This window comes from Melanerpes formicivorus, unplaced genomic scaffold (assembly GCF_026170545.1).
Source record: "Melanerpes formicivorus ecotype bairdi unplaced genomic scaffold, bMelFor1.0.p_v2 SCAF_73, whole genome shotgun sequence".
Taxonomy (NCBI): domain Eukaryota; kingdom Metazoa; phylum Chordata; class Aves; order Piciformes; family Picidae; genus Melanerpes; species Melanerpes formicivorus.
The window spans coordinates 3,081,383-3,096,790 of record NW_027142425.1 but is presented as its reverse complement, the minus strand read 5'-3'; the positions used below and the strand labels follow the sequence as shown (position 1 = coordinate 3,096,790).

Here is a 15,408-nt window from a genome sequence, read left to right as displayed (position 1 = left end):
CACAACGAGTTTCAATAGTGCTACCTCAAAGCGGCAAGCGCTGCCGAGATTGTTTTTTGAATTTGGTGAAGGTTTGTTTTGTTTTTCTTTTTAGTGCTTCAAGCTTCTTCTTTTTTTTTTTCTTTTTCCTCTTTTCTTATTTTTTTTTAATTTTTTTTTTATCTTTTCTTCTTCTTATTATTTTTTTTCCCCCCTCCTTTCTCTTTCTTTCCTCTTTTTCTCGCCCCTTTAAAAACGCCTTTACAAAGGAACTCTAAATTCTTGCCAGCTATATAAAAAACGGTCGTGGCACCTAAGAGAACTACCCTGAACATCCCTCATTGGACCTCTTTAGTAAAAAATAATCCTTAAATGCTTCTTTCTTTCTTTCTTCCCTCCTTTCTTTCTTTCTTCCTTCCTTCCTTTCTTTCTTTTCTTTCTTCCTTCCTTCCTTCCTTTCTTCCTTCCTTCCTTTCTTTTCTTTCTTTCTTCCTTTCTTTCTTCCTTTCTTCCTTTCTTCCTTTCTTTCTTCCTTCCTTCCTTCCTTCCTTTCTTCCTTTCTTTCCTTCTTTTTTCTTTCTTCCTTTCTTTCTTCTTCTCCCTTTTTTTGTGTGTTTTTCAGTGCTTTAAACGGCCAGGTGAAAACAGCTGTGTCCTAGGTTTACATTCTACGCCCATCTCTGCCAGATGTTGTGGGTTTGTTTTGTCTCTTTTTTTTTTGTTGTGTTCTTAAAGCAGATAAATAAAACAGGAGGTTGAACATCCAAGCGTCTCAAGATATACAAAAAAAAATCCGGTTTAGCACTGAAAACAACCAAAAAAACCACCACCACCACCACTCCCAACCTCCTTGAACTCAAAGCCATACAAGCTTGAATGCATCCCTTCTGGCTTAAAGAAGATCAGCTCTGTTCTTTGTTGAGGCACTGGCACAGGTTGTGCAAAACCCATTTTGGATACACAAATAATTGCAAACAGGAAGTACTCAAATCCACTTTTCCTTTCCTTTCCTTTTTTTTTTTTTCCTTTCTTTTTCTTTTTTTTTTTTTTCTTTTTGTTTGGTTTTGGTTTGGTTTTGTTGTTGGTTTTGTTTTTTTTTTCCTCACTAACAATGTTATGGTTTTGGGAAACAGAAACTCGGTGGTGAAAAGAACAGGGATGCTAGTCGCCGACTGAGCTCGGGCAACGCTGCTGCTTGTGAATGCAGGTGACCCGGGGTGGGGGACACACACATCTATGGCCACCAAGGACTGGTAAAATCTGGGGAGGCCAGAAAGGAGGGTCTTGGGGAGGGCTCCTCTCTCAGGGTTTGGTTCAAAGCCTGCTGAAATGATTCCTTCTGTCTTGAGGCCTTCCTCAGCTGGGGCCTTCAAAGATTCTTGCTCTGAACGAGTCTCTGGAATGGGCCCACTGGCTGGGCCCGAGGTGCCCCTCCAGCACTTGTGGTCCATGGAGATACATGACTAGCGAACTATCTGTGCTCACACTGGAGGAGAGGGGGCAAGGGAAGCCTCTACCCAAGGCCAAGGAACTTGGAAAAGAAAATCCATCTGGTTGTCAGAATTTGGCACCCTACAGGACCACTGTGAGTTCAGGGGAGCTGGCCCCCCCAGACTCTGGGAGCTGGCCTCTTGCTTGGCTTCAGCAGCAGTTCTGAGGTTTCACTTAAAACTTGAGGAAAAACTTTGCTGTGAGGGCGGCAGAGCCCTGGAACAGGCTGCCCAGAGAGGTTGTGGAGTCTCCTTCTCTGGAGACTTTTCCAAACCAACCTGGATACATTCCTGTGCAACCTGCTCAGGGTGCCCCTGCTCTGGCAGGGGACTTGGACTGGATGATCCCCAGAAGTCCCTTCCAACCTCTACCATTCTGTGATTCTGTGTGATTCTATGGAGCCTGCAGAATTTCAGCAGCAAATCCATCTCTTCCACAACGCCAGCAATAGGGCAGAGCCACGACAGGGATGAACTTGGCCATTTCCTCAACCAGAAAGCATTCTGCAGCCAGGTTCTTCAGCAACACAGCACAAGGACAGGCTTGGGCCGTCCGGGGTGCAGGGGCTGGAGATCGTTTTCTTCATGCGTACGAAATGGAGGTATTGAGAACTAGCCCTTGTTGTGTGGAAAAAAAACATTGCTCTTGATCAAGTAGAAGGTGCCAAAATAAACCCACTGACCTCCAGGAGCTCTCTGGAGATGGAGGTTGGTCTATGCTAGAAAGCTTACGCTGAGCTTTTCTCTTTTCCTGCCTTGCTACTGCTGTGTTTGCTTTAAAGGGCCAGAGGATCACAGGGGCAAAAAAGGAATCACCTGCTTATGGTACAGAGGTGCTTGAAGAATTGGTGCCTGCTGACCAACCTTCATGAAGAGCCACAGCAGAGTTCAGGCTGAAATGTTCCAGCCTGCTTAGCGGAGACAAGCCCCTGGGCATGGCATTGCCCTGCCTGGGCTGAGCACGGCTATGGGCCTGCTCCAGCTAAGGGCTGGCACTTGCTCCTCTGCAGCTCAATGAGTCTTCGCCCAGCTGAAGCTGTCTCCCTTCACCACCCTTTCCTTGTTGCTTGCCTGCACCATGAGAACAGCAAGAGAGAATTGTGCGCTGTTTGCAGCTGAGAATGCACTTCAAGGGACAGCAGGGCTGCAGAAACCCTCCCTGATGCTGACCACTGGCTGAGCAAACTGGTCCTGGCCCCTCCCTGAGCCTGCCATTTGGTGGGGGTTGTGGGGTTTAATTATGATTTCTTTTCCCCCCCCTCAAAAAACCACTTCCAGAATCAGCTCATTGCATGGAAAGAAATCCCCTGACCTGGGCTAAAAGAACAGCTGTCCTCTCGTGTCACTTGCACTAAAAATTTGGAGACTCTATCCGAAGGCAAATTGTTAACTGATTAAAAAAAAACAACCCTATAATAATAATAATAATAATGATAATAAAAAAGAAGAAGAATAAAAGGAACATTTAAACACAAGCCACTTCAGCTGACATTCACAGCAAAATCCAGCAAAAGAAGGGGGAGAGGTGGGGGGAAGGGGGCAAGAACATTCCTGTGTCGTGGTTTTTTCGAGCACATAATTCCTGTTTCCCACAATAACATTTTTAGTCAAGAAAAAAACCCAACCCAAACAAAACAACCAACCAACAAACAAAAAAGGAAAAAGAAAAAGGAAAAAAGGGAAAAAGGCAAACACACAACCAAAACCAAACAATCGAAACCAAACGAGAAACCCAACTCGACCCAAAGCAAATCAAACACAACCCCGGCGGAACAACGCCTCCCCCCCCACCCCCTCCCCTCCTTAAAACCTACAGTATATGAAAACTTAAGACAATAAAAATAATGCAAAAAAAAAAAAAGCCCCAATCCCCAAACCAACAAACCAGAAACAAACAAAATCCACCACCCCTACCCCCCCCCCCCCCCCCAAATTAAATGATACAACCCCCCCACCCCCATCCCCCCGCCTTAAAAACGGTCTGGAGTTATACTTGATAATGATGTACACTTGGAAAAAAAAAACCCCAAACAAATCCATAGACTATGATGTAAACAAAGCAGTAAAAGATTAACACTTGGAAACCAAAAAAAAACAAACAAATGAAGTAAAACCAAACACCCCTCCCCACCCCCACCCCCCACCCACCTCCCCCCACCCCCTTCCCAAAGACAAACATTTATCCATCGATAGGTATAGAGGAAAAACCAACAGTCCGTGGGTGCAGGCGCGCTGCTCGGGATGGTAGTTCAGCAAATGATTTTAAGTGTGTTATTAAAGTAATGTGTTATAAAAGTCTTAATTATAACTTTCTACTTGTATATCTCAGATAACAGAGAGCTGTTTGTTAATTGTTTCTATAGTGCTTTTTTTTTTTCCTCCTCCTTTTTTTTCCTCCTCTTTTTTCCTCCTCCTTTTTTTCTCCTCTTTTTTTTTTCCTCCTTTTTTTTTTCCTCTTTTTCCTCCTTTTTCCTCCTTTTTCCTCCTTTTCCTTTTTTCTCCTCTTTTCCTCCATTTTTTCCTCCTTTTTGCCTCCTTTTTTCCTCTTTTCCTCCTTTTTTCCTCCTTTTCTTTTCCTCCTTTTTTCCTCCTTTTCTTTTCCTCCTTTTTTTTTTTTCTCCTTTTTTTTGTGTCTTTATGTTTTTTTGTCTTGTTTTGTGTTTTTTTGTTGTTTTTTTTGTTTTTCTCTTTTGACATTCCCATTGATTCAGTTTTTTGGTTAACATGTAGGCTGCAACAGGCTTACTGTAGAGGTGGTAGAGAAACGATAGAGGGAAGAAGGGGATTATATACAGAAAGGCCATGCGCAGCTTCCCACCATGAAGTCCTGGTGCTCCGGAGTTTGACTGGTCAGGATTTCAACATGGTCTGCTGCATGGGAGAGAAAACAACAACAACAACAACAAAGAAAGAGAGAGAGAAGTTAGAGAGCGCCACAGCTGTGTCTTGGAAAAGTCATTGCAACAAGAGACATTCATGGCGCAGCAATGCGTCGGGTGGGAAAGACCTCTAAGGTCTGAAAGACCTTGACTCGGCCCTAGTTAGATCACACCTGGAGTACGGTGTCCAGTTCTGGGCTTCTCAGTTCAGGAGGGACTGGGAACTACTGCAGAGAGTCCAATGGAGGCTATGAGGATGAGGAAGGGACTGCAACATCTGCCTGGTAAGGAAAGGCTGAGGGACTTGGGGGTGTTTGGTCTGGTTAAGAAAAGGCTGAGAGGGAACCTTATCAATACAAGTATCTGCAGAGTGGCTGGCAGGAGGAGGGAGCCAGGCTCTTTTCAGTGATACCCAGTGGTAGGAGGAGGGGCAATGGATGTAAACTCAATCTCAGCATGAGGATAAACTTCACTGTGAGGGTGTTGGAGCACTGGAGTAGGCTGCCCGGAGAGACTGTGGAGTCTCCTTCTCTGGAGATCTTCAAAACCCCTCTGGATGTGTTTCTCTGTGACCTGTCCTAAGTGATCCTGCTTTGCAAGGTGGATGGGCTTGAGGATCTCTTGGAGGTCCCTTCCAATCTCTACCATTCTGTGATCATAGGATCACTGAGCCAACCATCAACCCAATACCACCATGGCCATTAAACCATGGCCCCAAAGTGCCACGGCCACACATTTCTTGAACCCCTCCAGGGATGGGGACTCCACCACCTCCCTGGGCAGCCTGTGCCAATCCCTGACCACTCTTGCAGGGAAGAAATTTTTCCTGATCTCCAACCTGACCCTCCCCTGGCACAATTTCAGGCCAGGCCCTCTTGTTCTACCACCTGATACTAGGGAGAAGAGACCAGCCTGGCTGTGTAGCCCAAGAAGCTGCCACTGGTGAGTTGCAGAAAGAGAAACATTTCATTCCTCTAATTTTCTGCCACAGACATAGAAACCCTGTGCTCAGGAGACTCTTCTGGGAGTAAATTGCCTCTCTTGGGATGTACTTGTGACAATGCTTCCCTGAAGGACCTAGCACTTGGTCTCCTGCAGAGCTAGGCTAGCCATCCTCTCTAGCAGGACCTCATTGACCATAGAGGAAAAGAAAAACATCTGCCAGAGCAGCAATTTCAATGACCCAAATCCCACTCAGACTCAGAGCAGCTTGGGGAATTGCCCTGCAGCACTGCAGAGTCCCAGCCAAGGTCCTTGTCTGGCAAAACCCTTGAGCACAGGGACAATTTCAGATGCTTGGGTGGAAGCATGAAGTGATGTGTCCTTGAGTGATATGCTTGTCTTTAGTTCACCCAGGGACACAAGTGGGCAAACCAGGCAGGAACTGCATCCAAACAGACAAGCTGCTGCACGAAAATGCTCACTGGGGAGCACTGGGGATGCTGGGGGCTACTACCCTTTTCTAACAGCCTCCCAAGGTGGTCGATGTCTTGCATCTGCAAGGTGTTAAGAGGACAAGTGCTGCTGGCAGAGCTGTGGCTCATGCCTGTGCTCACATTGCTCTTGTGAACAACCCTGGTCTGACTCAGTCCCAAACCCCCTCCAGCAGCCTGATGCCCATGAAATCCCATCAAGCTCAGTGTGCTGACCCTGCTTCTTCCCAGCAAAGGTTTTTCCTAGTCCTTAGTACTGCTCATACATTGGTGAGCTGTGCCATGCTCCCTGCTCACTTAATACATCCCATGGAAGCTCCTCTCCTGCAATCCTTGACTCTTGATAGTGTGAGCTTCAGCACACACACACATCCAAGTGAGTTCAGCAAAAAAGAGAAACTTTTTGATAGAAATGCTAGGAAGAATCTCAGAGAATGAGAGATTCTTGGGAGAATCTCGAGAGTGAGGCTTTCCCAATGCAAATTCCTCCTCCTCAGGTAGACCAGGCTGTTTTGCATGTGTTAACCTGTCAGGTGTCACGTCTGTCTGTCTGCCTCCTCCTTGGCACAGCAGCGCTCTGCGCAGTGCAGGAGGTTTTCACCAGCAGGGAGAGCTTGGTGCTCACTCCTGCATGAAGTGGGGTGGATCCATGGCCAGGCAGAGGGTCATTCATGCATGCACTGCTTCACTAAGGACAGGAGAGATCAGGACCACCACCACCACCACCACGATGAGCTCACTGCTGCCATTTGTCATTAGGGAACTGCTTGCCAAGTTCATTTCCAGTGTTAAAGCATTTGCCTGTAAAATGTGACCTAAGGAAGAAACAGGTTGGGTATCTTACAGTCTAGACTTGAGTGTCTTAACCAAGTGGCCTGCACTGAGAAAATCTGGTGAGGTCCTGTTGAATTGGCTGAACTGCTCTTTGCCCTCTTGGGGTCAAAAAAGCCCATACAGTAACAACCTGGAAATCTCAGATGGTTTTGTCTTGTGACCATCAGCAAACACCCACAAAGAAAAGCAATGGAAAAATGACACTGCTGCTGTGGCTGTGAAATAAGGCTCTGAAAGGCAAAGGAACAGCCAAACTCCTCCATCATTCCCACTCAGAGAACCCCAGCAGCCTAGGATCTGCAGGTAGGGTAAAGGATATGCTGCTTGTGGCACTCATCCTGGTCTTGCAAATACACAAGGACCTACCATGAGGCAGGTCCCCACTGCAGCTACTAGCAGAGCTCTGCTCAGCCTTGCAGGTGCACAAAGCTGCTGCTGACCCAATCCTGCTTACCCCAGGAAAGGCAATGTGCCCTAACAGCAAAAGACAGGTGACACCTTTTCAGCTGACTCAATACCAGAGCAGCCTTTGCCATCAATACTGCAGCTCCCTGAGGCATCTGCAGGCAGTTGGGAGCTGTGCAGAGCAAGAGGAACCTGTCAACAGAGCTGTAGGACTCAGGGGATGCACAAAGGGAGCTGTGAACACCATCAGCAGGTCCTTTAGACACAAGGTAGCATTGCTTGTTAGAAACCACAGGGCTGGTCCGTGCCTGTGCTGCAGCTGCTGAGTTTCTGTTGAGTTGGCAGAGCACGGAGCCACCGGGGGGGCCCCACGGGATCGGTCCCTCTGCCCCAGCCAGCCTCCCTTTTGGGGGATGCAGTGCCCTCGTACAAAGCAATCCCCCAGAAAGAGGAAACAACAACAACCAAGAATGAACTTACTGTTCTATCGGGAACTTCTACATCTGTGAAACAAACATGCTGCTACTCAGTTCATCTACTGATAACTGGGATATCTACAGTGGAAAAAACAGAGGATACAGCACATTAACACGATGGCTTCAGGTCAAGTGGCTCATTCTGTCTTCAGCATCAGGTTAGTAAAGCACATCACTGTCTTACAAAAACAGGTCTCATTCCCAAGAGGTCTCTATTTTGCCACACATTCAGCACAGGGGAGCTGCATCACTACTGATGCCTGCTGGAGTACATGGTGACTGCACTGGGATTCTAACTCCACAGACCACCACGACCTCCTCTAACTCCACAGCCTCCCTGGGTAACCTGAGACACTGGAACAGGTTGCTCAAGGAGGCTGTGGATGCTCCCTCCCTAGAGGTGTTTGAGGCCAGGCTGGATGAGGCACTGAGCCACCTGGGCTGGTGGGAGGTGTCCCTGCCCATGGCAGGGGGGTTGGAACTGGGTGATCTTTAAGGTCTCTTCCAACCCAACCCATTCTATGATTCTATGACTACCAGACAGAAATGCCCTGAACACAGCTGGCTGAAACAGGACTCATACAGCCCCAAAGCAACGCTGCACAGGAATTCCTGCTGCCTTCTCCTGCCCAATATGAGTCTGACTAAACCTTGCTCTACCTGGAAATACCAACCAAGCACAGAATAAAAGGCTTAGCCATCCCTCCTGCCAGCAGGAAAACACTGCCTAGGTTTTCTGCAAGCCAAGTATCTACTGACAGCCCCGTGACCTTGGACTAGCAAAAGACTAAAGGATGCCCCCTGAGATCTTGCTGGCATGCAGCCTCCTACAGAGCAGAGTGACTCCCCATGTTCTTTGCAGTGGCTCTAAACCTGGAAGTGTGGCAACTAGCAAAAAATGCTACAAATCAGTACTGGGAGTGGGGAGGGGGAGTGGGGAGGGGGAGTGGGGGGGGGGGGCGGGAACCAAAACGAAACAAAAAAGCAAGGGATTGAAATGCCTCTGGTCTAACTGGGACAAAGTGGTGGCACACCAAATCCTCAGGAAGCATCACCAGGACAGGCTGTGCGGATACAACAGTCGGGGACTGGGGCGGAAGCAGCCATCACAACTCAGTATCCTCAGGGGGAAAGTTCTGGAGGGAGTTATGGCTTGGCAGACATGCATGACATCCTGGACACTTACGGCAGTGCTACCACGGCACGTACTGCACACCCAGGGGCGTCTCTGTAGGGATGGGTGACGTCGCTGCAGGCAATAAGCTTCACACTTCATAGCCTCACCCCCTGACTTTGGGGTGGGGGTGGTTGTGGGATGGGGTTTTTTTTTGGTTGGTTTGGTTAGGTGGTTTTTTTTTGGTGGGTTTGGTCTTTAGAAGTCCAATCTTGTGGCTGGGGGCGGGGGAGGCCGCTTTGTATTTTCACTTCTACTTTCCAGCCAGGAGAGAGGATGTGCCCAAAACACTGTGGGGCGGTTATTTCTGCATGGGGTGGTTATTTCTGCATGGGGTGGTAGTTCTGCATGGGGTGGTAGTTCTGCATGGGGTGCTATTTCTGCATGGGGTGGTAGTTCTGCATGGGGTAATAGTTCTGCATGGGCTGGTATTTCCGCATGGGCTGGTAGTTCTGCATGGGCTGGTAGTTCTGCATGGGGTAATAGTTCTGCATGGGGTGGTAGTTCTGCATGGGGTAATAGTTCTGCATGGGGTGGTAGTTCTGCATGGGGTGCTATTTCTGCATGGGGTGGTAGTTCTGCATGGGCTGGTATTTCTGCATGGGGTGATAGTTCTGCATGGGGTAATATTTCTGCATGGGGTGGTAGTTCTGCATGGGGTGGTAGTTCTGCATGGGGTAATATTTCTGCATGGGGTGGTAGTTCTGCATGGGGTAATATTTTTGCATGGGGTGCTATTTCTGCATGGGGTGGTAGTTCTGCATGGGGTAATAGTTCTGCGTGGGGTGGTAGTTCTGCATGGGGTAATAGTTCTGCATGGGGTGGTAGTTCTGCATGGGGTAGTAGTTCTGCATGGGGTAATAGTTCTGCATGGGGTGCTATTTCTGCATGGAGTGCTATTTCTGCATGGGGTGGTATTTCTTCTGGGGGCGGGGGTGGTGGGAGAATAGTTCTGCTTGAGACTGAAAGCAGAAGTGCTGCAGGCCTCACATGCCCCAGCCTGGCGGGCAGCCTCGCAGCCCGTTCAGCTCACGGCACTGCTTACGCCTGGAGGAGCACCTGCACCCCTATCGATCGCCCATCCCTACGCTCCAGCTGGGCCTGCTGCCCCGCCCTGCACGCGGCAGGACCAGCCGGGGTCCCCTCACCGACCCTCAGACACCGCACACACGCACACACGCACACACGCACGCCAGGCACGCTCTGCCTCCGAGCCTGCGCCGAGCGGAGCGGGTCGGGGAGGGGGCGGACGGCGCTCGGCCCGGCGCAGGATCCGGGCCCTCGCCCGAAAGCCCTCAAGACCTTGACCGCGTCAAAGAAAGCCATTGAAAGGGCCAAACCTGATTGGCGGTAGCTGTTGCAGCGAAGGGGACGCTGGTGGCAGGAGTTGTTGCTGCAGACACAGTGGTGGGCGTAGCACCGTGCATCATGGGCACTTTCGGAAGGGAACCATGGAAGCGACATACGGGAGGGTGGAGCGTATATATATATAGATATATATATAGAGGTGGTTGTTTGGTGGTGGTTGTTGTTGTTGGTTTGGTTTGTTGTTGTTGGTTTGGTTTGTTGTTGGTTGGTTGGTTGGTTTTATTTTTTGGTTGTTGTTGTTGTTGGTTGTTTTTTTGTTTTGTTTTAATTATATATATATATATGATTATTATTATTTTAAATATAAATGTAACCATGGCAGCATGTGGTGGATTTGGGGGGCGTGGCAGGAATCACAGCAACAAGCCATGTGACATCGTCATGAAGGACACATCGGGGCGCAGCATGCAATCACAGTGCCAAAAAAAAAAAAACAAAACCAAACAAACAAACAAACAAACAAAAGAAGATAAAAAGAAAAAAAAAAACAAACACAACCAAACCAAACCAAACCAAACCAAACCAAACAAAAAAAAAAATAAAATAAGGCAAGACAGCATTGGGAAACAAAAAAAAAAAAAAAAAACAAAACAAAACAAAAGAAAAAACCAAAAGAAAACAACAACAAAAGAAAAGAACAAAAGAAGAAAAGAAAAGAAATGAAAACAAAACCAAACAACAAAAAATAATAAACAAGAGAGAAGGGGAAAAGCCAATTACAATTATAATTAAGGAAAAAACCAAAACATTCTCAACACTTAGTACATTTATAAAAGCAGAACAATGATGTATTAGACTCCGAGGGCTCAGGTTTCCAAAGGGGGGGGAGAGGGGGTGGGTGTGCTAGCAAAAGCCCAAGGTCGGCTCGCACCCCGTGGGGAGTTAGACACAGCCAGTGCACGGTCCTCTGGGTGGGGACATTTTGGCAAGCGCACCCCTCCCACCCGCCTGGGAAAGCTTCGTCCCCCTCCCCTCCCCACCCAGTCCCCCATCAGCCAGCCACCAGAGGTACATGATGCACTTTGCAGCGGCTGCCGCAGCCCTTTCACCAGGTTTTCTTGCCTTTCTCTAGCGAGGGAGGACGTTTCGGCACAGGACAGAGCTGGAGGCGTGGCAAACGAGCAGCTGGCAGCTCTCCCCGGGCAAACTCAGCATGCTTCCTTCCACCCTACTTCTACCTTGGGCAAAACTCCTCTCTTGCAGGGTGCATGTGTGAAGGGGGAATGAGGAGGGATGGAGAGGGGGCCAAGAAGGAAAGAACACAGAAGTGAACCTGAACACCTACAGTCTGCAGAAAGAGCATTCAAAAGGACAACAGGGAGAGGGAGCTCGGCAGCCTCCCGGTGCTGCGCATCCCACGGAGCACCCTGCTGGAGGGGATGCTCCAGGGTGTACCTAGGGTGGGCTTTGTGTGGCCAGGGAGGCCATGGGCAGGCCCAGCTGTCCCTACAAAGGTGAGGCAGGGAAGCAGAGCTGCCTTCCCCTCCAACCCTGCGGGCAGCATGTGTGCCTGCAGGCTGGGCATGCTGCAGCCACAGGGCAGCAGAGGAGTGTGTGGGTTGGGGTCTCCTGAAGCCAAAGGTGTGTTTGAAAAGGTCAGCTCCCCATCATGCAAGCAGTGTGTCCTCCTTGTGCTATAGGGGTGGGGCAGTTTGAGAGCAGAGTGCTTAGCCATTCCTGCCAAAGCTTTCAGCCCTGCTATCCACAAGCCCTGCACCCTTCTGCTCCTGCCTCTCCCTCTGCCTCAAGCAGACATGCACCTGGGTGCTGCCAGTCTGCTATACCCTTGGACAGAGGATGAAAGCTCATCTTTCACCCACCCTGCTGTGCACAGCAGCTGTAGGCAGAGGGGAGAGTTCCTCAGAGACCTGCACAGGTTCCCAGTAAGACCCAGATCATACTGGATCCCTGCAGCAGCAATGAGTGCGCTCAGCCCTGCTGCCTCACTGAACCCCGTGGGCATCAGCAGTGGTAGCTCTATACAGTCCCTGGTACTTGCAAAGCTGACACTTCACTAGAGATTAATCTTCAGCCAGTCCACAGTCTAAGCTCTGCTTCTCTCTTGTCCTGCTCTGGCAGAGGGGCTGACCCCAGATGAACCCCTCCTTAGCACCTTTATTAAACCAATCCCCTAAAGCATCCTCGAGAAGGACAACCAAAAACCCCAACTTTAATCCACCTGATGCCAGAAAATAAACCAGCAGGACCCTCCCCCTGCTCTTTCCTTTCTTTTGTTGGATCCCTGAAATGGGTTGTAAAGACATTCAAGTGACACATTTTGGCCTCTGCAGCAGAACTAGGTAGGGGTGGGAACACATCACCTCGGGACTCTCTTGTTTAGTCACACGACAGCACTGCACGGAAATTAAGAGGGCTACGACCACTGAAAGCCGCCGAGGAGACAGCATATGGACAGTCACACCACTCAGCCACCCAGCTTCTCACTGATGCACACTGACTTGCTGTCTCTTTCAGAATTAGGCACAAGTGGAGGAGTTTGTGTAGGGAAAACAAAAACAACAAACAAAAAAACCTACCAACGCTTGCAGTGGGTGTCATGCACAGAACTGACCCTGCACACCATGCATTGAAGCGTGGAAAGATGAACAAAAGGGATATTTCATTAGTGAAGCTTCGGTGTTAGAGATCACTGTAACTAAAAAGCAGGTTTGGTTTTGCTTTTGCCTTTTGTTTGTTCCTTGCCCCCTCTCTCTGCAGCATTCAGTATATCTTTTCAGCACATGCAAACGGGTTCTGCTTCTCGGGAAACCGACGAGTTTAAACTCAAGTTTTTAGATTGTAGCCAACCAAATTAATTCTTGAGTTCTAGGGTGAGGGGAGAGGACTTTCCTCTCCCACCTCGGTTTGAAATGGCATCATCTAGCCTAGGGCAGAGGGGTTTGCTTGGAGGCTTTTGTTGAGATCAGGGGTGTTGATTTCTTTCTGATCGCCTCAGCAGAAAACAAATTGCCCCTCGGGGGATGTCACACTCATGTTAAAACCAGCTTTCCAAAAGCAATTTACTCCTGCAAGGAGGGACTGGGATTCGAAGTCTCTGGTTTTAAAGCTGAAAGAGGCAGGGTGGTTTCTTTTTGTGGACTTGGAACAACTGCAGTGGTGATGCCATTTCCAATGGACACCCTGACTTTTTTCCCCTGCCCCAATCACGGCAACCCATGGTGCTGACCCCTCAATGACTGGACCTGGAACAGGCTGCCCAGGGAGGTTGTGGCTACCTCCTCCCTGGAGGTGTTCAAGGTCAGGTTGGATGAGATCTGGACTAGTGGGAGGTGTCCCTGCTTGTGGCAGGGGGCTTGGAACTAGATGACCTTTAAGGTCCCTTCCAACCCAGTCCATTCCGTGATTCTATGAACAGAAGAAATCAAGAAGAGCAGCAGCTTGCTTCCCTTCCCTGTGGTGTGAGCTGGGAAGGGAACTTCTCTGCTTCACTTCTCTGCTTCACTTTCCAGAGCACTGCAAAGGTTGAGGCCAGCTCTGCAGACTGAAGCACGAGGGAAAAGGAGGATGCGTAATGTAAATTCATCAGAGAGCTGTCCTCTGACTGGAAATTTGCTGCTCTGCCCAGCATTAATGTCCTCAGATGAGAGCAGGTGCCAGCAAATAGACCTGTTCTGCATCAGCCCTGTGTGTAATTTCATTGACATGAGACAGGGCACGAGAGCAGAGTGAGAGCGCTGGGTAAGAGCTCCTGCACGGTGCTTGCACCAGCACGCACGTCCTCGGGTCAGCTTTGGCAGCTGCCACCTGGAGGAAGGGCAGCGTGCAGCCAGCTGGGGAACTTGGCACTTTCAGAGGTGTCAGTGCTTCCTCACTTGGCACCTAACAGAGCTGCAGTAAGGTCAGCTCAGCCAGTCCCTCCAGGAGCACTCCGCAGAGCACAAGGGGTGACTGCTACTCCAGTGGCCCTCTTCCATCCCTCCGTACAAGGTGCTGCTTCCCTGGAAGAACATCTTGGCAGCTGTCGAGTTCTGAGTGTCTCCAAGTGCTCTCATAACATAAAAAGCCACAGGAGCAGAGGGTTTAGGTCCCAGCTTTCTGGAGCCACACTCACACCTGAGGCAGTTTGGTCTCAGCACAGGACTTGTCTCTAAAGCTTTTCCCCTGACCCTAAGGAATGGCAGGGCCAAGGTCCAGGTCTGCTGCGTGTCCACTTCGAGAGGCCAGCCCAGAGAAACACTTTGTGTGTTATCAGAAACAGCACCAGGCAGGTGAATACAGCCTTAAAGCCCCTGGGCACCCCTTCTCTTCTGAGAAGGCTCCATGATGATCATAATGACCCTAAAAAATGAGCTATCAGCTCTGGAATATTCCTAATCCAGCCACTTACAGTGCTTACTGCTCTAAGCAGGTTTTGTTTTCCATGGGGCTGCAGTAAATGGAGGTTAAACTGCCGAGTCAGCAGACATCTGCCACGTCAATACTTCCAGTCCTCCTCCAAACTACCCAAGTGCATCTTTCAATTTTACTCTGAGACCTTAAAGGTACAAGAGAAGCTGGGAGTCAAATTGCTTTTAAAAAGCTTAGGCTATGGCTCTGGTCAAAAGACAAGCAAGAGGGAAATCTATGCCTTTAAAGAGGATTATGTAATTTGTATTTACTAAAGAGGAACTGCTCCCTCTATAAACACCACAGCTGCTGCAATATGTAGGTCACTGAGAGGGAAGCTCAGAAAGATACCTGGCAGCTTCAGCTGAGCAGGCAGAGAGGTCTCCACAAGACATTTTAACATGAGTTTGTAAGAGTGCTATGCAAGAGTCAAAGAATTAATTTGGCATTAACCAGTTGAACCATAAGGAGAGGAAGAGGAAAGTATGAATTCAAGAAGCATGCAGACGTTTCTCTTAACTAAAAAACCCCAAACCAAGCAAAAAAAAAACCCAAGAGCTAAGAAGGGATCTTTACAAGTGAAAAGCCCTGAGCTGTAACAGGTGAAGGGGAAAAAAAACCCCAAAAAGTCAAACAACAAACAGTTAACTTTTCCTCCATTTTTAACACAACACTACAAGCTGAGAACTCTTTGGCTAAGGACTCTTACAAGAAATCTCCTCAGTAGCTCAATGCCTAAGCCATAAAAAGACAACTATCAAGCTGGGGGAAGCAAGGAGAGATGCTTACCTGTGGGGATGAATGTAGGCTGTTGCAACTGCATGTTGGCTAGAGCCTGTTGGTAGTGGAAAACGCTTGGGTTAAAGACTGTGGTGGCACCATTGTTTTTTTCAAGTGCTGGCCTCTTTGGTAAAGGTTGAAGTGCACCAGGCGGCAGGGCCTGTGGATAAGGGAGTCATTAAAGACAAGTGGAGTGAAAAAAACCCCAAAAGGCCCAGATGTAGATCAAGCATGCAATAAATA

General features: G+C 48.8%; 1 protein-coding gene across 10 annotated transcripts in view; it reads right to left on the bottom strand.

Annotated features, from left to right (window-relative positions):
• Nucleotides 1-4,064: 4,064 nt before the first annotated feature.
• LOC137453928 (muscleblind-like protein 3) overlaps nucleotides 4,065-15,408 on the bottom strand; it is a 142,021-nt gene continuing 130,677 nt past the window's right edge. For 6 of the 10 annotated variants that reach the window (XM_068163655.1, XM_068163656.1, XM_068163654.1 and 3 more), the window contains 5 exons: nucleotides 15,175-15,325; nucleotides 12,576-12,611; nucleotides 10,011-10,105; nucleotides 7,501-7,574; nucleotides 4,250-4,340 (listed from right to left, as the gene is read on the bottom strand). In XM_068163655.1, coding sequence (XP_068019756.1) covers nucleotides 7,518-7,574; nucleotides 10,011-10,105; nucleotides 12,576-12,611; nucleotides 15,175-15,325 — 339 coding nt within the window. In that variant the 3' untranslated portion in view covers nucleotides 4,250-4,340; nucleotides 7,501-7,517. Of the gene's footprint in view, nucleotides 4,341-7,500; nucleotides 7,575-10,010; nucleotides 10,106-12,575; nucleotides 12,612-15,174; nucleotides 15,326-15,408 lie in introns of all 10 variants that reach the window. The other 4 variants (XR_010990484.1, XM_068163658.1, XR_010990485.1 and 1 more) reach the window with 4 other exon arrangements.